At 43.7% G+C, this 26485-nt stretch overlaps 1 protein-coding gene across 1 annotated transcript; it reads right to left on the bottom strand.

Annotated features, from left to right (window-relative positions):
* Positions 1 to 20256: 20256 nt before the first annotated feature.
* Positions 20257 to 21246, bottom strand: LOC135385107 (protein NYNRIN-like). The gene has a single exon (XM_064614283.1). The coding sequence runs from the start codon at positions 21244 to 21246 to the stop codon at positions 20257 to 20259; it is 990 nt and encodes a 329-aa protein (XP_064470353.1).
* Between the last annotated feature and the right edge of the window lie 5239 nt (positions 21247 to 26485).

Raw genomic sequence — 26485 nt, 5'->3', positions numbered from 1 at the left:
CGTTCATGCAGGTGTCCTCACATGATTCTCCTTATACTCTGGGGTCTGTGATATCATTATTTTCAATTACGCGCACCATAGTTTGTAATCAGTATGTTATCCATAACAGCTGTTCAGATTTAGGCAGAGTCCCATCTATCACCGTGTGTCTGTCTGCGCGTGTTTGTTTGTGTAGTAAGGCAGGAGCGAAATGAAGATTAAATGTTCCACGAATGCCTTGAAATATGAGGATTCAGAACCCTGTAAACATAGAGTCAATAAGAAAAGCAAAAGTCATCGCTTGAAAATTGATTCCGCAGATGCGTGACTCACTTCTATCCTTCGAATTCTGAGATTACGTTCATGCAGGTGTCCTCACATGATTCTTTATACTCTGGGGTCTGTGGCATTATATTTTCAATTACGCGCCCATAGTTTGTAATCAGTATGTTATCCATAACAGCTGTTCAGATTTAGGCAGGAGTCCCATCTCATCATCGTGTGTCTGTCTGCGCGTGTTTGCTTGTGTGTATAAGGCAGGAGCGAAATGATTAAATGTTCCACGAATGCCTGAAATGAGGACTCAGACCCCTGTAAACATACAGTCAATAAGAAAAGCAAAATTCATCCTTGAAAATTGATTCCGCAGATGCGTGACTCACTTTCTATCCTTCGAATTCTGAGATTACGTTCATGCAGGTGTCCTCACATGATTCTCCTTATACTCTGGGGTCTGTGGCATATTTATTTTCAATTACGCCACCATAGTTTGTAATCGGTATGTTATCCATACAGCTGTTCAGATTTAGGCAGGAGTCCCATCTCATCATCGTCTGTCTGTCTGCGCGTGTTTGTGTGTGTATAGGCAGGAGCGAAATGATTAAATGTTCCACGAATGCCTTGAAAATGAGGACTCAGAACCCTGTACACATAGAGTCAATAAGAAAAGCAAATACATCATTTGAAAATTGATTCCGCAGATGCGTGACTCACTTCTATCCTTCGAATTTCTGAGATTACGTTCATGCAGGTGTCCTCAATGATTCTCCTTATACTCTGGGGTCTGTGGCATTGATTATTTTCAATTACGCGCCATAGTTTGTAATCAGTATGTTAGCCTTAACAGCTGTTCAGATTTAGGCAGGAGTCCCATCTCATCATCGTGTGTCTGTCTGCGCGTGTTTGTGTGTGTATAAGGCAGGAGCGAAATGAAGATTAATGTTCCACGAATGCCTTGAAATATGAGGATTCAGAACCCTGTAAACATAGAGTCAATAAGAAAAGCAAAATACATCATTTGAAAATTGATTCCGCAGATGCGTGACTCACTTCTATCCTTCGAATTCTGAGATTACGTTCATGCAGGTGTCCTCACATGATTCTCCTTATACTCTGGGGTCTGTGGCATATGATATTTTCAATTACGCGCACCATAGTTTGTAATCAGTATGTTATCCATAACAGCTGTTCAGATTTAGGCAGGAGTCCCATCTCATCATCGTGTGTCTGTCTGCGCGTGTTTGTGTGTGTATAAGGCAGGAGCGAAATGAAGATTAAATGTTCCACGAATGCCTTGAAATATGAGGATTCAGAACCCTGTAACATAGAGTCAATAAGAAAAGCAAAATACATTTGAAAATTGATTCCGCAGATGCGTGACTCACTTCTATCCTTCGAATTCTGAGATTACGTTCATGCAGGTGTCCTCACATGATTCTCCTTATACTCGGGGTCTGTGGCATATCATTATTTTCAATTACGCGCACCATAGTTTGTAATCAGTATGTTATCCATAACAGCTGTTCAGATTTAGGCAGGAGTCCCATCTCATCATCGTCTGTCTGTCTGCGCGTGTGTGTGTGTGTGTATAAGGCAGGAGCGAAATGAGATTAAATGTTCCACGAATGCCTTGAATATGAGGATCAGAACCCTGTAAACATAGAGTCAATAGAAGAAAAGCAAAAGTCATCGCTTGAAAATTGATTCCGCAGATGCGTGACTCACTTGTATCCTTCGAATTCTGAGATTACGTTCATGCAGGTGTCCTCACATGATTCTCCTTATACTCTGGGGTCTGTGGCATATGATTATTTTCAATTACGCGCACCATAGTTTGTAATCAGTATGTTATCCATAACAGCTGTTCAGATTTAGGCAGGAGTCCCATCTCATCATCGTCTGTGTCTGTCTGCGCGTGTTTGTGTGTGTATAAGGCAGGAGCGAAATGAAGATTAAATGTTCCACGAATGCCCTTGAAATATGAGGATTCAGAACCCTGTAACATAGAGTCAATAAGAAAAGAAAATACTCATTGAAAATTGATTCCGCAGATGCGTGACTCACTTCTATCCTTCGAATTCTGAGATTACGTTCATGCAGGTGTCCTCACATGATTTCTCCTATACTCTGGGTCTGTGGCATATTCTATTTTCAATTACGCGCACCATAGTTTGTAATCGTATGTTATCCATAACAGCTGTTCAGATTTAGGCAGGAGTCCCATCTCATCATCGTCTGTCTGTCTGCGCGTGTGGTCTGTTTGTATAAGGCAGGAGCGAAATGATTAATTTCCACGAACGCCCTGACAATGAGGACTCAGAACCCTGTAAACATACAGTGAATAAGAAAAGCAAAATCATCGCTTGAAAATTGATTCCGCAGATGCGTGACTCACTTGATCCTTCGAATTCTGAGATTACGTTCATGCAGGTGTCCTCACAGATTCTCCTTATACTCTGGGGTCTGTGGCATATGATTATTTTCAATTACGCGCACCATAGTTTGTAATCAGTATGTTATCCATAACAGCTGTTCAGATTTAGGCAGGAGTCCCACTCATCATCGTGTGTCTGTCTGCGCGTTTTGTGGTGTGTATAAGGCAGGAGCGAAATGAAGATAAATGTTCCACGAAAGCCTTGAAATAAGAGGATTCAGAACCCTGTAAACATAGAGTCAATAAGAAAGCAAAACATCATTTGAAAATTGATTCCGCAGATGCGTGACTCACTTCTATCCTTCGAATATCTGAGATTACTTCATGCAGGTGTCCTCACATGATCTCCTTATACTCTGGGTCTGTGGCATATCATTATTTTCAATTACGCGCACACCATAGTTTGTAATCGGTATGTTATCCATAACAGCTGTTCAGATTTAGGCAGGAGTCCCATCTCATCATCGTGTGTCTGTCTGCGCGTGTGTGTGCTTGTTTGTGTATAAGGCAGGAGCGAAATGATTAAATGTTCCACGAACGCCTGACAATGAGGACTCAGAACCCTGTAAACATGACAGTGAATAAGAAAAGCAAAAGTCATCATCGCTTGAAAATTGATTCCGCAGATGCGTGACTCACTGTATCCTTCGAATCTGAGATTCGTTCATGCAGGTGTCCTCACATGATTCTCCTTATACTCTGGGGTCTGTGGCATATGATTATTTTCAATTACGGCACCATAGTTTGTAATCAGTATGTTATCCATAACAGCTGTTCAATTTAGGCAGGGTCCCATCTCATCATCGTGTGTCTGTCTGCGCGTGTGTTTGTGTGTGTATAAGGCAGGAGCGAAATGAAGATTAAATGTTCCACGAATGCCTTGAAATATGAGGATTCAGAACCCTGTAAACATAGAGTCAATAAGAAAAGCAAAAGTCATCGCTTGAAAATGATTCCGCAGATGCGTGACTCACTTCTTCTACGAATTCTGAGATTACGTTCATGCAGGTGTCCTCACATGATTCTCCTTATACTCTGGGGTCTGTGGCATATGATTATTTTCAATTACGCGCACCATAGTTTGTAATCGGTATGTTATCCATAACAGCTGTTCAGATTTAGGCAGGAGTCCCATCTCATCATCGTGTGTCTGTCTGCGCGTGTTTGTGTGTGTATAAGGCAGGAGCGAAATGAAGACTAAATGTTCCACGAATGCCTTGAAATATGAGGATTCAGAACCCTGTAAACATAGAGTCAATAAGAAAGCAAAATACATCATTTGAAAATTGATTCCGCAGATGCGTGACTCACTTCTATCCTTCGAATTCTGAGATTACGTTCATGCAGGTTCCTCACATGATTCTCCTTATACTCTGGGGTCTGTGGCATATGATTATTTTCAATTACGCGCACCATAGTTGTAATCGTATGTTATCCATAACAGCTGTTCAGATTTAGGCAGGAGTCCATCTCATCATCGTCTGTCTGTCTGCGCGTGTGTGTGCTTGTTTGTGTAAGGCAGGCGAAATGATTAAATGTTCCACGAACGCCCTGACAATGAGGACTCAGAACCCTGTAAACATACAGTCAATAAGAAAAGCAAAAGTCATCGCTTGAAAATTGATTCCGCAGATGCGTGACTCACTTGTAACCTTCGAATTCTGAGATTACGTTCATGCAGGTGTCCTCACATGATTCTCCTTATACTCTGGGGTCTGTGGCATATTTATTTTCAATTACGCGCACCATAGTTTGTAATCAGTATGTTATCCATAACAGCTGTTCAGATTTAGGCAGGAGTCCCATCTCATCGCGTCTGTCCTGTCGCGAGTTTGTGTTTGGTATAAGGCAGGAGCGAAATGAAGATTAAATGTTCCACGAATGCCTTGAAATATGAGGATTCAGAACCCTGTAAACATAAGTCAATAAGAAAAGCAAAATACATCATTTGAAAATTGATTCCGCAGATGCGTGACTCACTTCTATCCTTCGAATTCTGAGATTACGTTCATGCAGGTGTCCTCACATGATTCTCCTTATACTCTGGGGTCTGTGGCATATCATTATTTTCAATTACGCGCACCATAGTTTGGTAATCAGTAGTTATCCATAACAGCTGTTCAGATTTAGGCAGGAGTCCATCTCATCATCGTGTGTCTGTCTGCGCGTGTTTGTGTGTGTATAAGGCAGGAGCGAAATGAAAGATTAAATGTTCCACGAATGCCTTGAAATATGAGGATTCAGAACCCCTGTAAACATAGAGTCATTAAGAAAAGCAAATACATCATTTGAAAATTGATTCCGCAGATGCGTGACTCACTTCTATCCTTACAAATTCTGAGATTACGTTCATGCAGGTGTCCTCACATGATTCTCCTTATCTCTGGGGTCTGTGGCATATTATTTTCAATTACGCGCACCATAGTTTGTAATCAGTATGTTATCCATAACAGCTGTTCAGATTTAGGCAGGAGTCCCATCTCATCATCGTGTGTCCTGTCTGCGCGTGTTTGTGTGTGTATAAGGCAGGAGCGAAATGAAGATTAAATGTTCCACGAATGCCTTGAAATATGAGGATTCAGAACCCTGTAAACATAGAGTCAATAAGAAAAGCAAAATACATCATTTGAAATTGATTCCGCAGATGCGTGACTCACTTCTATCCTTCGAATTCTGAGATTACGTTCATGCAGGTGTCCCTCACATGAGTCTCCTATACTCTGGGGTCTGTGTCATATCATTATTTTCAATTACGCGCACCATAGTTTGTAATCAGTATGTTATCCATAACAGCTGTTCAGATTTAGGCAGGAGTCCCATCTCATCATCGGTGTGTCTGTCCTGCGCGTGTTTGTGTGTGTATAAGGCAGGAGCGAAATGAAGATTAAATGTTCCACGAATGCCTTGAAATATGAGGATTCAGAACCCTGTAAACATAGAGTCAATAAGAAAAGCAAAAATAATCATTTGAAAATTGATTCCGCAGATGCGTGACTCACTTCTATCCTTCGAATTCTGAGATTACGTTCATGCAGGTGTCCTCACATGATTCTCCTTATACTCTGGGGTCTGTGGCATATCATTATTTTCAATTACGCGCACCATAGTTTGTAATCAGTATGTTATCCATAACAGCTGTTCAGATTTAGGCAGGAGTCCATCTCATCATCGTGTGTCTGTCTGCGCGTGTTTGTGTGTGTATAAGGCAGGAGCGAAATGAAGATTAAATGTTCCACGAATGCCTTGAAATATGAGGATTCAGAACCCTGTAAACATAGAGTCAATAAGAAAAGCAAAATACATCATTTGAAAATTGATTCCGCAGATGCGTGACTCACTTCTATCCTTCGAATTCTGAGATTACGTTCATTGCAGGTGTCCTCACACGATTCTCCTTATACTCTGGGGTCTGTGGCATATGATTATTTTCAATTACGCGCACCATAGTTTGTAATCAGTATGTTATCCATAACAGCTGTTCAGATTTAGGCAGGAGTCCCAACTCATCATCGGTCTGTCTGTCTGCGCGGTATGTGTGCTTGTGTGTGTATAAGGCAGGAGCGAAATGATTAAATGTTCCACGAACGCCCTGACAATGAGCACTCAGAACACTGTAAACATACAGTCAATAAGAAAAGCAAAAGTCATCGCTTGAAAATTGATTCCGCAGATGCGTGACTCACTTGTATCCTTCGAATTCTGAGATTACGTTCATGCAGGTGTCCTCACATGATTCTCCTTATACTCTGGGGTCTGTGGCATATTATTTTCAATTACGCGCACCCACCATAGTTTGTAATCAGTATGTTATCCATAACAGCTGTTCAGATTTAGGCAGGAGTCCCCATCTCATCATCGTGTGTCTGTCTGCGCGTGTTTGTGTGTGTATAAGGCAGGAGCGAAATGAAGATTAAATGTTCCACGAATGCCTTGAAATATGAGGATTCAGAACCCTGTAAACATAGAGTCAATAAGAAAAGCAAAAGTCATCGCTTGAAAATTGATTCCGCAGATGCGTGACTCACTTGTATCCTTCGAATTCTGAGATTACGTCCATGCAGGTGTCCTCACATGATTCTCCTTATACTCTGGGGTCTGTGGCATATGATTATTTTCAATTACGCGCACCATAGTTTGTAATCAGTATGTTATCCATAACAGCTGTTCAGATTTAGGCAGGAGTCCCATCTCATCATCGTCTGTCTGTCTGCGCGTGTGTGTGCTTGTGTGTGTACAAGGCAGGAGCGAAATGATTAAATGTTCCACGAACGCCCTGACAATGAGGACTCAGAACACTGTAAACATACAGTCAATAAGAAAAGCAAAAGTCATCGCTTGAAAATTGATTCCGCAGATGCGTGACTCACTTGTATCCTTCGAATTCTGAGATTAGGTTCATGCAGGTGTCCTCACATGATTCTCCTTATACTCTGGGGTCCTGTGGCTTATGATTATTTTCAATTACGCGCACCATAGTTTGTAATCAGTATGTTATCCATAACAGCTGTTCAGATTTAGGCAGGAGGTCCCATCTCATCATCGTGTGTCTGTCTGCGCGTGTTTGTGTGTGTATAAGGCAGGAGCGAAATGAAGATTAAATGTTCCACGAATGCCTTGAAATATGAGGATTCAGAACCCTGTAAACATAGAGTCAATAAGAAAGCAAAATACATCATTTGAAAATTGATTCCGCAGATGCGTGACTCACTTCTATCCTTCAAATTCTGAGATTACGTTCATGCAGGTGTCCTCACATGATTCTCCTTATACTCTGGGTCTGTGGCATATTATTTTCAATTACGCGCACCATAGTTTGTAATCAGTATGTTATCCATAACAGCTGTTCAGATTTAGGCAGGAGTCCATCTCATCATCGTGTGTCTGTCTGCGCGTGTTTGTGTGTGTATAAGGCAGGAGCGAAATGAAGATTAAATGTTCCACGAATGCCTTGAAATATGAGGATTCAGAACCCCCTGTAAACATAGAGTCAATAAGAAAAGCAAATACATCATTTGAAAATTGATTCCGCAGATGCGTGACTCACTTCTATCCCTTCGAATTCTGAGATTACGTTCATGCAGGTGTCCTCACATGATTCTCCTTATACTCTGGGGTCTGTGTCATATCATTATTTTCAATTACGCGCACCATAGTTTGTAATCAGTATGTTATCCATAACAGCTGTTCAGATTTAGGCAGGAGTCCCATCTCATCATCGTGTGTCTGTCTGCGCGTGTTTGTGTGTGTATAAGGCAGGAGCGAAATGAAGATTAAATGTTCCACGAATGCCTTGAAATATGAGGATTCAGAACCCTGTAATCATAGAGTCAATAAGAAAAGCAAAAATACATCATTTGAAAATTGATTCCGCAGATGCGTGACTCACTTCTATCCTTCGAATTCTGAGATTCGTTCATGCAGGTGTCCTCACATGATTCTCCTTATACTCTGGGGTCTGTGGCATATCATTATTTTCAATTACGCGCACCATAGTTTGTAATCAGTATGTTATCCATAACAGCTGTTCAGATTTAGGCAGGAGTCCCATCTCATCATCGTGTGTCTGTCTGCGCGTGTTTGTGTGTGTATAAGGCAGGAGCGAAATGAAGATTAAATGTTCCACGAATGCCTTGAAATATGAGGATTCAGAACCCTGTAAACATAGAGTCAATAAGAAAAGCAAAATACATCATTTGAAAATTGATTCCGCAGATGCGTGACTCACTTCTATCCTTCGAATTCTGAGATTACGTTCATGCAGGTGTCCTCACACGATTCTCCTTATACTCTGGGTCTGTGGCATATGATTATTTTCAATTACGCGCACCATAGTTTGTAATCAGTATGTTATCCATAACAGCTGTTCAGATTTAGGCAGGAGTCCCATCTCATCATCGTCTGTCTGTCTGCGCGTGTTTGTGTGTGTATAAGGCAGGAGCGAAATGAAGATTAAATGTTCCACGAATGCCTTGAAATATGAGGATTCAGAACCCTGTAAACATAGAGTCAATAAGAAAAGCAAAATACATCATTTGAAAATTGATTCCGCAGATGCGTGACTCACTTCTATCCTTCGAATTCTGAGATTACGTTCATGCAGTGTCCTCACATGATTTCTCCTTATACTCTGGGGTCTGTGTCATATCATTATTTTCAATTACGCGCACCATAGTTTGTAATCAGTATGTTATCCATAACAGCTGTTCAGATTTAGGCAGGAGTCCCATCTCATCATCGTGTGTCTGTCTGCGCGTGTTTGTGTGTGTATAAGGCAGGAGCGAAATGAAGATTAAATGTTCCACGAATGCCTTGAAATATGAGGATTCAGAACCCTGTAACATAGAGTCAATAAGAAAAGCAAAATACATCATTTGAAAATTGATTCCGCAGATGCGTGACTCACTTCTATCCTTCGAATTCTGAGATTACGTTCATGCAGGTGTCCTCACATGATTCTCCTTATACTCTGGGGTCTGTGGCATATCATATTTTCAATTACGCGCACCATAGTTTGTAATCAGTATGTTATCCATAACAGCTGTTCAGATTTAGCAGGAGTCCCATCTCATCATCGTGTGTCTGTCTGCGCGTGTTTGTGTGTGTATAAGGCAGGAGCGAATGAAGATTAAATGTTCCACGAATGCCTTGAAATATGAGGATTCAGAACCCTGTAAACATAGAGTCAATAAGAAAGCAAAATACATCATTTGAAAATTGATTCCGCAGATGCGTGACTCACTTCTATCCTTCAGAATTCTGAGATTACGTTCATGCAGGTGTCCTCACATGATTCTCCTTATACTCTGGGGTCTGTGGCATATATTATTTCAATTACGCGCACCATAGTTTGTAATCAGTATGTTATCCATAACAGCTGTTCAGATTTAGGCAGGAGTCCCTTCTCATCATCGTGTGTCTGTCTGCGCGTGTTTGTGTGTGTATAAGGCAGGAGCGAAATGAAGATTAAATGTTCCACGAATGCCTTGAAATATGAGGATTCAGAACCCTGTAAACATAGAGTCAATAAGAAAAGCAAAAATACATCATTTGAAAATTGATTCCGCAGATGCGTGACTCACTTCTATCCTTCGAATTCTGAGATTACGTTCATGCAGGTGTCCTCACATGATTCTCCTTATACTCTGGGGTCTGTGTCATATCATTATTTTCAATTACGCGCACCATAGTTTGTAATCAGTATGTTATCCATAACAGCTGTTCAGATTTAGGCAGGAGTCCCATCTCATCATCGTGTGTCTGTCTGCGCGTGTTTGTGTGTGTATAAGGCAGGAGCGAAATGAAGATTAAATGTTCCACGAATGCCTTGAAATATGAGGATTCAGAACCCTGTAAACATAGAGTCAATAAGAAAAGCAAAATACATCATTTGAAAATTGATTCCGCAGATGCGTGACTCACTTCTATCCTTCGAAATTCTGAGATTACGTTCATGCAGGTGTCCTCACATGATTCTCCTTATACTCTGGGGTCTGTGTCATCATTATTTTCAATTACGCGCACCATAGTTTGTAATCAGTATGTTATCCATAACAGCTGTTCAGATTTAGGCAGGAGTCCCATCTCATCATCGTGTGTCTGTCTGCGCGTGTTTGTGTGTGTATAAGGCAGGAGCGAAATGAAGATTAAATGTTCCACGAATGCCTTGAAATATGAGGATTCAGAACCCTGTAAACATAGAGTCAATAAGAAAAGCAAAAATACATCATTTGAAAATTGATTCCGCAGATGCGTGCTCACTTCTATCCTTCAATTCTGATGATTACGTTCATGCAGGTGTCCTCACAAGATTCTCCTTATACTCTGGGGTCTGTGGCATAATCATTATTTTCAATTACGCGCACCATAGTTTGTAATCAGTATGTTATCCATAACAGCTGTTCAGATTTAGGCAGGAGTCCCATCTCATCATCGTGTGTCTGTCTGCGCGTGTTTGTGTGTGTATAAGGCAGGAGCGAAATGAAGATTAAATGTTCCACGAATGCCTTGAAATATGAGGATTCAGAACCCTGTAAACATAGAGTCAATAAGAAAAGCAAAATACATCATTTGAAAATTGATTCCGCAGATGCGTGACTCACTTCTATCCTTCGAATTCTGAGATTACGTTCATGCAGGTGTCCTCACATGATTCTCCTTATACTCTGGGGTCTGTGGCATATTATTTTCAATTACGCGCACCATAGTTTGTAATCAGTATGTTATCCATAACAGCTGTTCAGATTTAGGCAGGAGTCCCATCTCATCATCGTGTGTCTGTCTGCGCGTGTTTGTGTGTGTATAAGGCAGGAGCGAAATGAAGATTAAATGTTCCACGAATGCCTTGAAATATGAGGATTCAGAACCCTGTAAACATAGAGTCAATAAGAAAAGCAAAAGTCATCGCTTGAAAATTGATTCCGCAGATGCGTGACTCACTTCTATCCTTCGAATTCTGAGATTACGTTCATGCAGGTGTCCTCACATGATTCTCCTTATACTCTGGGGTCTGTGGCATATGATTATTTTCAATTACGCGCACCATAGTTTGTAATCGTATGTTATCCATAACAGCTGTTCAGATTTAGGCAGGAGTCCCATCTCATCATCGTGTGTCTGTCTGCGCGTGTTTGTGTGTGTATAAGGCAGGAGCGAAATGAAGACTAAATGTTCCACGAATGCCTTGAAATATGAGGATTCAGAACCCTGTAACATAGAGTCAATAAGAAAAGCAAAATACATCATTTGAAAATGATTCGCAGATGCGTGACTCACTTCTATCCTTCGAATTCTGAGATTACGTTCATGCAGGTGTCCTCACATGATTCTCCTTATACTCTGGGGTCTGTGGCATATATTATTTTCAATTACGCGCACCATAGTTTGTAATCGTATGTTATCCATAACAGCTGTTCAGATTTAGGCAGGAGTCCCATCTCATCATCGTCTGTCTGTCTGCGCGTGTGTTGCTTGTTGTGTATAAGGCAGGAGCGAAATGATTAAATGTTCCACGAACTGCCCTGACAATGAGGACTCAGAACCCTGTAAACATACAGTGAATAAGAAAAGCAAAAGTCATCGCTTGAAAATTGATTCCGCAGATGCGTGACTCACTTGTATCCTTCGAATTCTGAGATTACGTTCATGCAGGTGTCCTCACATGATTCTCCTTATACTCTGGGGTCTGTGGCATATGATTATTTTCAATTACGCGCACCATAGTTTGTAATCAGTATGTTATCCATAACAGCTGTTCAGATTTAGGCAGGAGTCCCATCTCATCATCGTGTGTCTGTCTGCGCGTGTTTGTGTGTGTATAAGGCAGGAGCGAAATGAAGATTAAATGTTCCACGAATGCCTTGAAATATGAGGATTCAGAACCCTGTAAACATAGAGTCAATAAGAAAAGCAAAATACATCATTGAAAATTGATTCCGCAGATGCGTGACTCACTTCTATCCTTCGAATTCTGAGATTACGTTCATGCAGGTGTCCTCACATGATTCTCCTTATACTCTGGGGTCTGTGGCATATCATTATTTTCAATTACGCGCACCATAGTTTGTAATCAGTATGTTATCCATAACAGCTGTTCAGATTTAGGCAGGAGTCCTATCTCATCATCGTGTGTCTGTCTGCGCGTGTTTGTGTGTGTATAAGGCAGGAGCGAAATGAAGATTAAATGTTCCACGAATGCCTTGAAATATGAGGATTCAGAACCCCGTAAACATAGAGTCAATAAGAAAAGCAAAATACATCATTTGAAAATTGATTCCGCAGATGCGTGACTCACTTCTATCCTTCAAATTCTGAGATTACGTTCATGCAGGTGTCCTCACATGATTCTCCTTATACTCTGGGGTCTGTGGCATATTATTTTCAATTACGCGCACCATAGTTTGTAATCAGTATGTTATCCATAACAGCTGTTCAGATTTAGGCAGGAGTCCCATCTCATCATCGTGTGTCTGTCTGCGCGTGTTTGTGTGTGTATAAGGCAGGAGCGAAATGAAGATTAAATGTTCCACGAATGCCTTGAAATATGAGGATTCAGAACCCTGTAAACATAGAGTCAATAAGAAAAGCAAAATACATCATTTGAAAATTGATTCCGCAGATGCGTGACTCACTTCTATCCTTCGAATTCTGAGATTACGTTCATGCAGGTGTCCTCACATGATTCTCCTTATACTCTGGGGTCTGTGGCATATCATTATTTTCAATTACGCGCACCATAGTTTGTAATCAGTATGTTATCCATAACAGCTGTTCAGATTTAGGCAGGAGTCCCATCTCATCATCGTGTGTCTGTCTGCGCGTGTTTGTGTGTGTATAAGGCAGGAGCGAAATGAAGATTAAATGTTCCACGAATGCCTTGAAATATGAGGATTCAGAACCCTGTAAACATAGAGTCAATAAGAAAAGCAAAATACATCATTTGAAAATTGATTCCGCAGATGCGTGACTCACTTCTATCCTTCGAATTCTGAGATTACGTTCATGCAGGTGTCCTCACATGATTCTCCTTATACTCTGGGGTCTGTGGCATATGATTATTTTCAATTACGCGCACCATAGTTTGTAATCAGTATGTTATCCATAACAGCTGTTCAGATTTAGGCAGGAGTCCCATCTCATCACCGTGTGTCTGTCTGCGCGTGTTTGTGTGTGTATAAGGCAGGAGCGAAATGAAGATTAAATGTTCCACGAATGCCTTGAAATATGAGGATTCAGAACCCTGTAAACATAGAGTCAATAAGAAAAGCAAAATACATCATTTGAAAATTGATTCCGCAGATGCGTGACTCACTTCTATCCTTCCAATTCTGAGATTACGTTCATGCAGGTGTCCTCACATGATTCTCCTTATACTCTGGGGTCTGTGGCATATGATTATTTTCAATTACGCGCACCATAGTTTGTAATCGGTATGTTATCCATAACAGCTGTTCAGATTTAGGCAGGAGTCCCATCTCATCATCGTCTGTCTGTCTGCGCGTGTGTGTGCTTGTTTGTGTATAAGGCAGGAGCGAAATGATTAAATGTTCCACGAACGCCCTGACAATGAGGACTCAGAACCCTGTAAACATACAGTCAATAAGAAAAGCAAAAGTCATCGCTTGAAAATTGATTCCGCAGATGCGTGACTCACTTGTATCCTTCGAATTCTGAGATTACGTTCATGCAGGTGTCCTCACATGATTCTCCTTATACTCTGGGGTCTGTGGCATATGATTATTTTCAATTACGCGCACCATAGTTTGTAATCAGTATGTTATCCATAACAGCTGTTCAGATTTAGCAGGAGTCCCATCTCATCATCGTGTGTCTGTCTGCGCGTGTTTGTGTGTGTATAAGGCAGGAGCGAAATGAAGATTAAATGTTCCACGAATGCCTTGAAATATGAGGATTCAGAACCCTGTAAACATAGAGTCAATAAGAAAAGCAAAATACATCATTTGAAAATTGATTCCGCAGATGCGTGACTCACTTCTATCCTTCGAATTCTGAGATTACGTTCATGCAGGTGTCCTCACATGATTCTCCTTATACTCTGGGGTCTGTGGCATATCATTATTTTCAATTACGCGCACCATAGTTTGTAATAAGTATGTTATCCATAACAGCTGTTCAGATTTAGGCAGGAGTCCCATCTCATCATCGTGTGTCTGTCTGCGCGTGTTTGTGTGTGTATAAGGCAGGAGCGAAATGAAGATTAAATGTTCACGAATGCCTTGAAATATGAGGATTCAGAACCCTGTAAACATAGAGTCAATAAGAAAAGCAAAAATACATCATTTGAAAATTGATTCCGCAGATGCGTGACTCACTTCTATCCTTCGAATTCTGAGATTACGTTCATGCAGGTGTCCTCACATGATTCTCCTTATACTCTGGGGTCTGTGGCATATGATTATTTTCAATTACGCGCACCATAGTTTGTAATCAGTATGTTATCCATAACAGCTGTTCAGATTTAGGCAGGAGTCCCATCTCATCATCGTGTGTCTGTCTGCGCGTGTTTGTGTGTGTATAAGGCAGGAGCGAAATGAAGATTAAATGTTCCACGAATGCCTTGAAATATGAGGATTCAGAACCCTGTAAACATAGAGTCAATAAGAAAAGCAAAATACATCATTTGAAAATTGATTCCGCAGATGCGTGACTCACTTCTATCCTTCGAATTCTGAGATTACGTTCATGCAGGTGTCCTCACATGATTCTCCTTATACTCTGGGGTCTGTGGCATATGATTATTTTCAATTACGCGCACCATAGTTTGTAATCAGTATGTTATCCATAACAGCTGTTCAGATTTAGGCAGGAGTCCCATCTCATCACCGTGTGTCTGTCTGCGCGTGTTTGTGTGTGTATAAGGCAGGAGCGAAATGAAGATTAAATGTTCCACGAATGCCTTGAAATATGAGGATTCAGAACCCTGTAAACATAGAGTCAATAAGAAAAGCAAAATACATCATTTGAAAATTGATTTCGCAGATGCGTGACTCACTTCTATCCTTCGAATTCTGAGATTACGTTCATGCAGGTGTCCTCACATGATTCTCCTTATACTCTGGGGTCTGTGGCATATCATTATTTTCAATTACGCGCACCATAGTTTGTAATCAGTATGTTATCCATAACAGCTGTTCAGATTTAGGCAGGAGTCCCATCTCATCACCGTGTGTCTGTCTGCGCGTGTTTGTGTGTGTATAAGGCAGGAGCGAAATGAAGATTAAATGTTCCACGAATGCCTTGAAATATGAGGATTCAGAACCCTGTAAACATAGAGTCAATAAGAAAAGCAAAATACATCATTTGAAAATTGATTCCGCAGATGCGTGACTCACTTCTATCCTTCGAATTCTGAGATTACGTTCATGCAGGTGTCCTCACATGATTCTCCTTATACTCTGGGGTCTGTGGCATATCATTATTTTCAATTACGCGCACCATAGTTTGTAATCAGTATGTTATCCATAACAGCTGTTCAGATTTAGGCAGGAGTCCCATCTCATCATCGTGTGTCTGTCTGCGCGTGTTTGTGTGTACATAAGGCAGGAGCGAAATGAAGATTAAATGTTCCACGAATGCCTTGAAATATGAGGATTCAGAACCCTGTAAACATAGAGTCAATAAGAAAAGCAAAATACATCATTTGAAAATTGATTCCGCAGATGCGTGACTCACTTCTATCCTTCGAATTCTGAGATTACATTCATGCAGGTGTCCTCACATGATTCTCCTTATACTCTGGGGTCTGTGGCATATCATTATTTTCAATTACGCGCACCATAGTTTGTAATCAGTATGTTATCCATAACAGCTGTTCAGATTTAGGCAGGAGTCCCATCTCATCACCGTGTGTCTGTCTGCGCGTGTTTGTGTGTGTATAAGGCAGGAGCGAAATGAAGATTAAATGTTCCACGAATGCCTTGAAATATGAGGATTCAGAACCCTGTAAACATAGAGTCAATAAGAAAAGCAAAAGTCATCGCTTGAAAATTGATTCCGCAGATGCGTGACTCACTTCTATCCTTCGAATTCTGAGATTACGTTCATGCAGGTGTCCTCACATGATTCTCCTTATACTCTGGGGTCTGTGGCATATGATTATTTTCAATTACGCGCACCATAGTTTGTAATCGGTATGTTATCCATAACAGCTGTTCAGATTTAGGCAGGAGTCCCATCTCATCATCGTGTGTCTGTCTGCGCGTGTTTGTGTGTGTATAAGGCAGGAGCGAAATGAAGATTAAATGTTCCACGAATGCCTTGAAATATGAGGATTCAGAACCCTGTAAACATAGAGTCAATAAGAAAGCAAAATACATCATTTGAAAATTGATTCCGCAGATGCGTGACTCACTTCTATCCTTCGAATTCTGAGATTACGTTCATGCAGGTGTCCTCACATGATTCTCCTTATACTCTGGGGTCTGTGGCATATGATTATTTTCAATTACGCGCACCATAGTTTGTAATCAGTATGTTATCCATAACAGCTGTTCAGATTTAGGCAGGAGTCCCATCTCATCATCGTGGTGTCTGTCTGCGCGTGTTTGTGTGTGTATAAGGCAGGAGCGAAATGAAGATTAAATGTTCCACGAATGCCTTGAAATATGAGGATTCAGAACCCTGTAAACATAGAGTCAATAAGAAAAGCAAAAGTCATCGCTTGAAAATTGATTCCGCAGATGCGTGACTCACTTCTATCCTTCCAATTCTGAGATTACGTTCATGCAGGTGTCCTCACATGATTCTCCTTATACTCTGGGGTCTGTGGCATATCATTATTTTCAATTACGCGCACCATAGTTTGTAATCAGTATGTTATCCATAACAGCTGTTCAGATTTAGGCAGGAGTCCCATCTCATCATCGTGTGTCTGTCTGCGCGTGTTTGTGTGTGTATAAGGCAGGAGCGAAATGAAGATTAAATGTTCCACGAATGCCTTGAAATATGAGGATTCAGAACCCTGTAAACATAGAGTCAATAAGAAAAGCAAAATACATCATTTGAAAATTGATTCCGCAGATGCGTGACTCACTTCTATCCTTCGAATTCTGAGATTACGTTCATGCAGGTGTCCTCACATGATTCTCCTTATACTCTGGGGTCTGTGGCATATGATTATTTTCAATTACGCGCACCATAGTTTGTAATCAGTATGTTATCCATAACAGCTGTTCAGATTTAGGCAGGAGTCCCATCTCATCATCGTGTGTCTGTCTGCGCGTGTTTGTGTGTGTATAAGGCAGGAGCGAAATGAAGATTAAATGTTCCACGAATGCCTTGAAATATGAGGATTCAGAACCCTGTAAACATAGAGTCAATAAGAAAAGCAAAATACATCATTTGAAAATTGATTCCGCAGATGCGTGACTCACTTCTATCCTTCGAATTCTGAGATTACGTTCATGCAGGTGTCCTCACATGATTCTCCTTATACTCTGGGGTCTGTGGCATATGATTATTTTCAATTACGCGCACCATAGTTTGTAATCAGTATGTTATCCATAACAGCTGTTCAGATTTAGGCAGGAGTCCCATCTCATCATCGTGTGTCTGTCTGCGCGTGTTTGTGTGTGTATAAGGCAGGAGCGAAATGAAGATTAAATGTTCCACGAATGCCTTGAAATATGAGGATTCAGAACCCTGTAAACATAGAGTCAATAAGAAAAGCAAAAGTCATCGCTTGAAAATTGATTCCGCAGATGCGTGACTCACTTCTATCCTTCGAATTCTGAGATTACGTTCATGCAGGTGTCCTCACATGGTTCTCCTTATACTCTGGGGTTTGTGGCATATGATTATTTTCATTACGCGCACCATAGTTTGTAATCAGTATGTTATCCATAACAGCTGTTCAGATTTAGGCAGGAGTCCCATCTCATCATCGTGTGTCTGTCTGCGCGTGTTTGTGTGTGTATAAGGCAGGAGCGAAATGAAGATTAAATGTTCCACGAATGCCTTGAAATATGAGGATTCAGAACCCTGTAAACATAGAGTCAATAAGAAAAGCAAAAGTCATCGCTTGAAAATTGATTCCGCAGATGCGTGACTCACTTCTATCCTTCGAATTCTGAGATTACGTTCATGCAGGTGTCCTCACATGATTCTCCTTATACTCTGGGGTTTGTGGCATATGATTATTTTCAATTACGCGCACCATAGTTTGTAATCAGTATGTTATCCATAACAGCTGTTCAGATTTAGGCAGGAGTCCCATCTCATCATCGTGTGTCTGTCTGCGCGTGTTTGTGTGTGTATAAGGCAGGAGCGAAATGAAGATTAAATGTTCCACGAACGCCCTGACAATGAGGACTCAGAACCCTGTAAACATACAGTCAATAAGAAAAGCAAAAGTCATCGCTTGAAAATTGATTCCGCAGATGCGTGACTCACTTGTATCCTTCGAATTCTGAGATTACGTTCATGCAGGTGTCCTCACATGATTCTCCTTATACTCTGGGGTCTGTGGCATATCATTATTTTCAATTACGCGCACCATAGTTTGTAATCAGTATGTTATCCATAACTGCTGTTCAGATTTAGGCAGGAGTCCCATCTCATCATCGTGTGTCTGTCTGCGCGTGTTTGTGTGTGTATAAGGCAGGAGCGAAATGAAGATTAAATGTTCCACGAATGCCTTGAAATATGAGGATTCAGAACCCTGTAAACATAGAGTCAATAAGAAAAGCAAAATACATCGCTTGAAAATTGATTCCGCAGATGCGTGACTCACTTCTATCCTTCGAATTCTGAGATTACGTTCATGCAGGTGTCCTCACATGATTCTCCTTATACTCTGGGGTCTGTGGCATATGATTATTTTCAATTACGCGCACCATAGTTTGTAATCGGTATGTTATCCATAACAGCTGTTCAGATTTAGGCAGGAGTCCCATCTCATCATCGTCTGTCTGTCTGCGCGTGTGTGTGCTTGTGTGTGTATAAGGCAGGAGCGAAATGATTAAATGTTCCACGAACGCCCTGACAATGAGGACTCAGAACCCTGTAAACATACAGTCAATAAGAAAAGCAAAAGTCATCGCTTGAAAATTGATTCCGCAGATGCGTGACTCACTTGTATCCTTCGAATTCTGAGATTACGTTCATGCAGGTGTCCTCACATGATTCTCCTTATACTCTGGGGTCTGTGGCATATTATTTTCAATTACGCGCACCATAGTTTGTAATCAGTATGTTATCCATAACAGCTGTTCAGATTTAGGCAGGAGTCCCATCTCAACATCGTGTGTCTGTCTGCGCGTGTTTGTGTGTGTATAAGGCAGGAGCGAAATGAAGATTAAATGTTCCACGAATGCCTTGAAATATGAGGATTCAGAACCCTGTAAACATAGAGTCAATAAGAAAAGCAAAATACATCATTTGAAAATTGATTCCGCAGATGCGTGACTCACTTCTATCCTTCAAATTCTGAGATTACGTTCATGCAGGTGTCCTCACATGATTCTCCTTATACTCTGGGGTCTGTGGCATATTATTTTCAATTACGCGCACCATAGTTTGTAATCAGTATGTTATCGACGGCAGCTGTCATGAAAAGGTCACCTGTTCAGATTTGGGCAGGAGTCCCATTTCATTATCGTATGTCTGTCCGCGCGTGCGTGCGTTCCTGTGTATCAGGCAGGAGAGAAGTGAAGATTAAATGTTCCACGAATGCCCTGACATATGAGGGCTCAGAACCCTGTAAACATGGACTCAATAAGAAAAGCAAAAGTCATCGCTTGAAAATTGATTCCGCATTTGCATGATTCACTTCTACCCTTCGAATTCTGAGATTACGTTCATGCAGGTGTCCTCACACGATTCTCGTTGTATTCTGGGGTCTGTGGCATATGACTACGTTGGCTCAACTACAATAATCACGAACACAACCGTTCTGGTTGGTAGCCAGAGCCGAACTGGCTGGGCTGCAGTTTAATATCGCGCGCCGCGGTTCCGGGTGCGCTGTCGATGGCGGTAGTGGTGCGTCTACAGCTGCCCCCTCCTAGGGAGTCGCCGCAAAGCACGACTGGTGACTAGGCGCTTGAACCATGTTACATGTGGACGGGAAGGGCTGGCGACAGGTCACCAGGCTGACTGGTGGGAAGCGGGGGGGGGGACGAAGCGATGCGACGGCCGGCAAGGTGGAGGCGTCGATGAAGGCAGGTTTTAGACGGTGGAGGGAAACGGTGTCTTCCCTGCCGTTGACGAGAAGCATGAAGTAGGCTGGGGTTCTCCGTATGACGGGATAGGGCCCGGAGTAAAGTGGCTGCAACGGTTTTTTTGACACCGTCGTAGCGGACGAAGACGTGCGAGCAGCGGTCAAGGTCGGTGTGTTGGAAGGCGTTGGAGACGCGACTGGAACGGGGAGTGGTTGGGCGGAGAGCGTCCATGGTGTGCCGGAGCCGGGACAAGTAGTCGGCGGGAGCCAGGAGCGGCAGGGTAGGCGAGGCCTGAAGGAGGTCAGCGGGAAGGCGTAGGGGGGCACCATAAACAAGATCTCTAGTGGTGCAACCGAGGTCGGGCTTGAAGGATGCTCGGATGCCCAGCAGTACCAGGGGCAGAGCTTCTGGCCAGGGGGTGTGCTGGGCGGCGCGGAGGGCGACCTTCAGCTGCCGATGGAGCCGCTCAACGAGGCCGTTGGATGCGGGATGATAGGCAGTTGTGCGGGAACGCTTCGTACCAAGAATCCGCATGAGGTTGGTAAAGAAGGCTGACTCGAACTGAGGACCTCTGTCAGTGGTGATGACAGAGGGTACCCCGAAGCGTGATATCCACGCACTGATGAGCGCTTGGGCGATGGTGGGGGTGGTAGCATCGGTGATGGGGACGGCTTCCGGCCAGCGCGTGTATCGGTCGACGATAGTGAGAATGTACCGGAAACCTCTGGCCAATGGTAGGGGGCCAACAAGGTCTATATGTATGTGGTCGAAGCGGCTCGACAGGAGTGGGAAAGCAGGAGGAGCCAGGCGAATGTGACGATGGACCTTGTTCCGCTGGCAGGATAAGCAGGTCTGGACCCAGCGTTTGATGTCCCTCTTCATGTGGGGCCAGACATAACGCTGGGTAATGAGCCGCTGAGTAGCGAGGGTGCCTGGATGGCAAAGGCGGTGGAACGAGGCGAAGACGGCACGCCGAAGGGGAACGGGGACAAAAGGACGAGGGAGGCCCTGGGACGTGTCGCAGGCGACAGCCGTCGTGGTACCAGGGAGGTGGACGTCCTCGATCTTCAAGGATGTTGATGTTGAAGCGCGAAAAGCGGCGAGTTCAGGGTCAACAAGCTGTGCCTGAGGGTGTCGAGCGAGGGTGGTTCATGGGTGGAAGTGCGCTCGACTTGCGTGAGCGAGCTCAGGCGACTGAGGGCGTCAGCAACAGTGTTTGCGGCGCCGCTGATATGCTGGATGTCGGTGGTAAACTCTGATATGAAGGAGAGATGCCGGACTTCACGGGGGGTGTACCCAGAACCAGAGGACGACAAGGCGTACGTCAGGGGCTTATGATCCGTAAAGACTGTAAATGGGCGGCCTTCAAGAAAATGGCAAAAATGTTTGATTGCGAGGTAGATGGCAAGTAACTCTCGGCCGAATGTGCTGTAGCGCCTTTCGAGAGGTTTGAGTTTTCGGGAGAAGAATGCAAGTGGGTGCCAAGACTCTCAAACTTGCTGTTGGAGTATGGCGCCGACTGCAACGCTAGAGGCATCCACCATGATGCATGTGCGTGCATCATGCCGCGGGTGGATCAAGAGCGTGGCGGAGGCAATAGCTTCTTTGATGGACTGGAAGGCTGCTGAGGCGTCGGGAGTCCACTGAAGCGCTGCGGAAGAGCGTTTAGAGGTGGAGAGCAGGGCCTCCAAAGGGTGAAGCAGAGCGGCGCACGATGGGAAGAAACGGTGGTAGAAATTTACCAGCCCGAGAAATTGTCGGAGTTTGGTGAGAGAAGAGGGCTGTGGAAACTCTCGTATGGCGGTAACTTTAGAAAGTAAAGGCAGTATGCCTTGGCTGTTGATCCGATGACCGAGGAAGTCTAGGTGTTGGACGCCAAATGCGCTCTTGGCAGCGTTAATCACAATGCCGTTCTCTTGAAGACGGGTGAAGAGGGCGTGAAGGTGTTGTTCGTGCTCCTCGGGTGAAGAGCTTGCCACTAGGAGATCATCGGTGTAGGCGTAGACGAAGGGAAGGCCTCGAATGATGTTATCGATGAATCTTTGGAAGGTCTGTGCCGAATTACGTAGGTCGAATGACATTCTCAGGAACTCGAACGTACCGAATGGTGTTGTGATGGCTGTTTTAGCGATGTCCTCTTCCGCCATCGGGATCTGATGATAGGCCCGTACCAAATCGATCTTAGAAAAGGTGGTGGCGCCTTCCATGTTCGCTGCAAAATCCAAGATGTGAGGAATGGGATATCTATCGGGGACTGTGGCACGATTTAGAGCACGATAGTCTCCACATGGTCGCTAGTCGCCTGTCTTCTTCGGCACCATATGGAGCGGCGACGCCCATGTACTCGAGGAAGGGCGGATGATGCCGAGTTGAAGCATGTGATCAAACTCCGCTTTGGCTACCTTGTACTTCTCGGGTGCGAGTCGGCGTGGGCGGAAATGAACAGGTGGGTCCTGGGTGATCACATGGTGCACGACTTCATGCTGCGCCGGTTTCGTCCGGCTTCGTCAGGTGGGGGAGAAAGAGCAGGGTACCCCTGAAGGATGGACGCTGGAGAAGAGTCGGGGGCAGTGAATGACAACAGGTGCGATGGAGGAGCAGGTAGCTGAAGAGCGTGGACAGTGAGAGATGTGGTGCTGTCTGTGAGGCGCTTCCGGGACACATCAACAAGGATTTTGTAGTGCCTCAAAAAGTCAGCGCCGAGGATGGCCTGGGTAACGTCGGCCTCGAGGAAAAGCCAGCGGAAATGACTGTTTGCCGTAGTGCCTAAGTGACTGTTTGCCGTAGACTGGGATTGTTGACGCGTTGGCGGCTTTGAGGGTGAAACAGTGCTCTCGAGATCCGCGGTAAGAACGGGGAGCGGGGATGACGCTCACCTCGGCACCTGTGTCGATCAGGAACCGCATCCAGATACGCGGTCAACAATGTAAAGGAGGCGGCTGTCTTCGAGGCCGTGTCCACCAGCCGCCACTAGTGGTGGGCCGGGGAGTTTTCCGAGGACGTGGTCCAGGTACATGGCTGAAGACAGTGGAAGGGGTCTGCGCCGAAGCGGCGATGGTACCAGCAAACCCTCGGTATTGTTGCTGGGTGATGGCGAGTGGCGAGGGGAGCGGAACCCAGAACGAGGTCTGGGGCTAAGGTGACGTTGGCGGCGAGGGCTTGGGGAGCGGGAACGCGTGGCAAGGGCCGCGACGAGTTGGGTAAGGTGGTTGAGCTGCTGCGTAATACCCTGCTCGTCAATTCGCGGAGCCAGTGATTGTCGAGGAATGCCGGACGGGGAAGGCAGCAGTGCTGGTCGCTCTAGGACGTCAACTTGTGGAGAGGCAGACGCTACCTCCATGACCGCATCGGCAAGCGCAGCCAACTCGTCCAAGCTGAGGTTTGCCGCAGTAGCTAACACCATCTCTACGTGGCGGGGAAGGCGCTGGAGAAAGAGCTGCCGGAGAAATCTATCGCTGGTGGAAGATAAGTCGCCACTGCTGCCGGGCGCATGGCTTCCGAGGAGCTGTTTCATGCGCCGAAGTAGCTGGGTCACCAGATGTTGGCTCAACTAGAATAATCACGGACACAACCGTTCTGGTTGGTAGCCAGAGCCCAACTGGCTGGGCTGCAGTTTAATATCGCGCGCCACGATTCCGGGTGCGCTGTCGATGGCGGTAGTGGTGCGGCTACAACTATTTTCAATTACGCGCCCCATAGTTAGCAATCAGTATGTTATCGACGGCAGCTGTCATGAAAAGGTCACCTGTTCAGGTTTAGGCAGGAGTCCCATCTCATCATCGTCCGTCTGTCTGTACGTGTGTGTGTTTGTGTGTGTATAAGGCAGGAGCGAAAAGAAGATTAGATGTTCCACGAATGCCTTGACATATGAGGATTCAGAACCCTGTAAACATAAAGTCAATAAGAAAAGCAAAAGTCATCGCTTGAAAATTGATTCCACATTTGCCATGATTCACTTCTATCCTTCGAATTCTGAGATTATGTTCATGCAGGTGCTCTCATACGATTCTCCTCATACTCTGGGGTCTGTGGCATATGACTATTTCAATCACGCGCACCATAGTTTGTAATCAGTATGTTATCGACGGCAGCTGTCATGAAAAGGTCATCTGTTCAGATTTCGACAGGAGGCCAATCTCAATCGTTTGTCTGTCTGCAGGTGCCTGTGTTTGTATCTGTGTAAGGCAGGAGAGAAGTGAAGGTTAAATGGTCCACAAATGCCCTGACATCAGAGACCCAGAACCTTGTAAACAAGGAGTCAAGTAAAGTAAAAGTCATCGCTTGAAAATTGATTCCGCAGATGCGTGACTCACTTGTATCCTTCGAATTCTGAGATTACGTTCATGCAGGTGTCCTCACATGATTCTCCTTATACTCTGGGGTCTGTGGCATATCATTATTTTCAATTACGCGCACCATAGTTTGTAATCAGTATGTTATCCATAACAGCTGTTCAGATTTAGGCAGGAGTCCCATCTCATCATCGTCTGTCTGTCTGCGCGTGTGTGTGCTTGTGTGTGTATAAGGCAGGAGCGAAATGATTAAATGTTCCACGAACGCCCTGACAATGAGGACTCAGAACCCTGTAAACATACAGTGAATAAGAAAAGCAAAAGTCATCGCTTGAAAATTGATTCCGCAGATGCGTGACTCACTTGTATCCTTCGAATTCTGAGATTACGTTCATGCAGGTGTCCTCACATGATTCTCCTTATACTCTGGGGTCTGTGGCATATGATTATTTTCAATTACGCGCACCATAGTTTGTAATCAGTATGTTATCCATAACAGCTGTTCAGATTTAGGCAGGAGTCCCATCTCATCATCGTGTGTCTGTCTGCGCGTGTTTGTGTGTGTATAAGGCAGGAGCGAAATGAAGATTAAATGTTCCACGAATGCCTTGAAATATGAGGATTCAGAACCCTGTAACATAGAGTCAATAAGAAAAGCAAAATACATCATTTGAAAATTGATTCCGCAGATGCGTGACTCACTTCTATCCTTCGAATTCTGAGATTACGTTCATGCAGGTGTCCTCACATGATTCTCCTTATACTCTGGGGTCTGTGGCATATCATTATTTTCAATTACGCGCACCATAGTTTGTAATCAGTATGTTATCCATAACAGCTGTTCAGATTTAGGCAGGAGTCCCATCTCATCACCGTGTGTCTGTCTGCGCGTGTTTGTGTGTGTATAAGGCAGGAGCGAAATGAAGATTAAATGTTCCACGAATGCCTTGAAATATGAGGATTCAGAACCCTGTAAACATAGAGTCAATAAGAAAAGCAAAAGTCATCGCTTGAAAATTGATTCCGCAGATGCGTGACTCACTTCTATCCTTCGAATTCTGAGATTACGTTCATGCAGGTGTCCTCACATGATTCTCCTTATACTCTGGGGTCTGTGGCATATGATTATTTTCAATTACGCGCACCATAGTTTGTAATCGGTATGTTATCCATAACAGCTGTTCAGATTTAGGCAGGAGTCCCATCTCATCATCGTGTGTCTGTCTGCGCGTGTTTGTGTGTGTATAAGGCAGGAGCGAAATGAAGATTAAATGTTCCACGAATGCCTTGAAATATGAGGATTCAGAACCCTGTAAACATAGAGTCAATAAGAAAAGCAAAATACATCATTTGAAAATTGATTCCGCAGATGCGTGACTCACTTCTATCCTTCGAATTCTGAGATTACGTTCATGCAGGTGTCCTCACATGATTCTCCTTATACTCTGGGGTCTGTGGCATATGATTATTTTCAATTACGCGCACCATAGTTTGTAATCGGTATGTTATCCATAACAGCTGTTCAGATTTAGGCAGGAGTCCCATCTCATCATCGTCTGTCTGTCTGCGCGTGTGTGTGCTTGTGTGTGTATAAGGCAGGAGCGAAATGATTAAATGTTCCACGAACGCCCTGACAATGAGGACTCAGAACCCTGTAAACATACAGTCAATAAGAAAAGCAAAAGTCATCGCTTGAAAATTGATTCCGCAGATGCGTGACTCACTTGTATCCTTCGAATTCTGAGATTACGTTCATGCAGGTGTCCTCACATGATTCTCCTTATACTCTGGGGTCTGTGGCATATGATTATTTTCAATTACGCGCACCA

The sequence above is a fragment of the Ornithodoros turicata genome, chromosome 2 (assembly GCF_037126465.1).
Source record: "Ornithodoros turicata isolate Travis chromosome 2, ASM3712646v1, whole genome shotgun sequence".
Lineage (NCBI taxonomy): Eukaryota > Metazoa > Arthropoda > Arachnida > Ixodida > Argasidae > Ornithodoros > Ornithodoros turicata.
The sequence above is the reverse complement of the archived record's forward strand: the minus strand, read 5'-3'. Positions and strand labels throughout refer to the sequence as shown.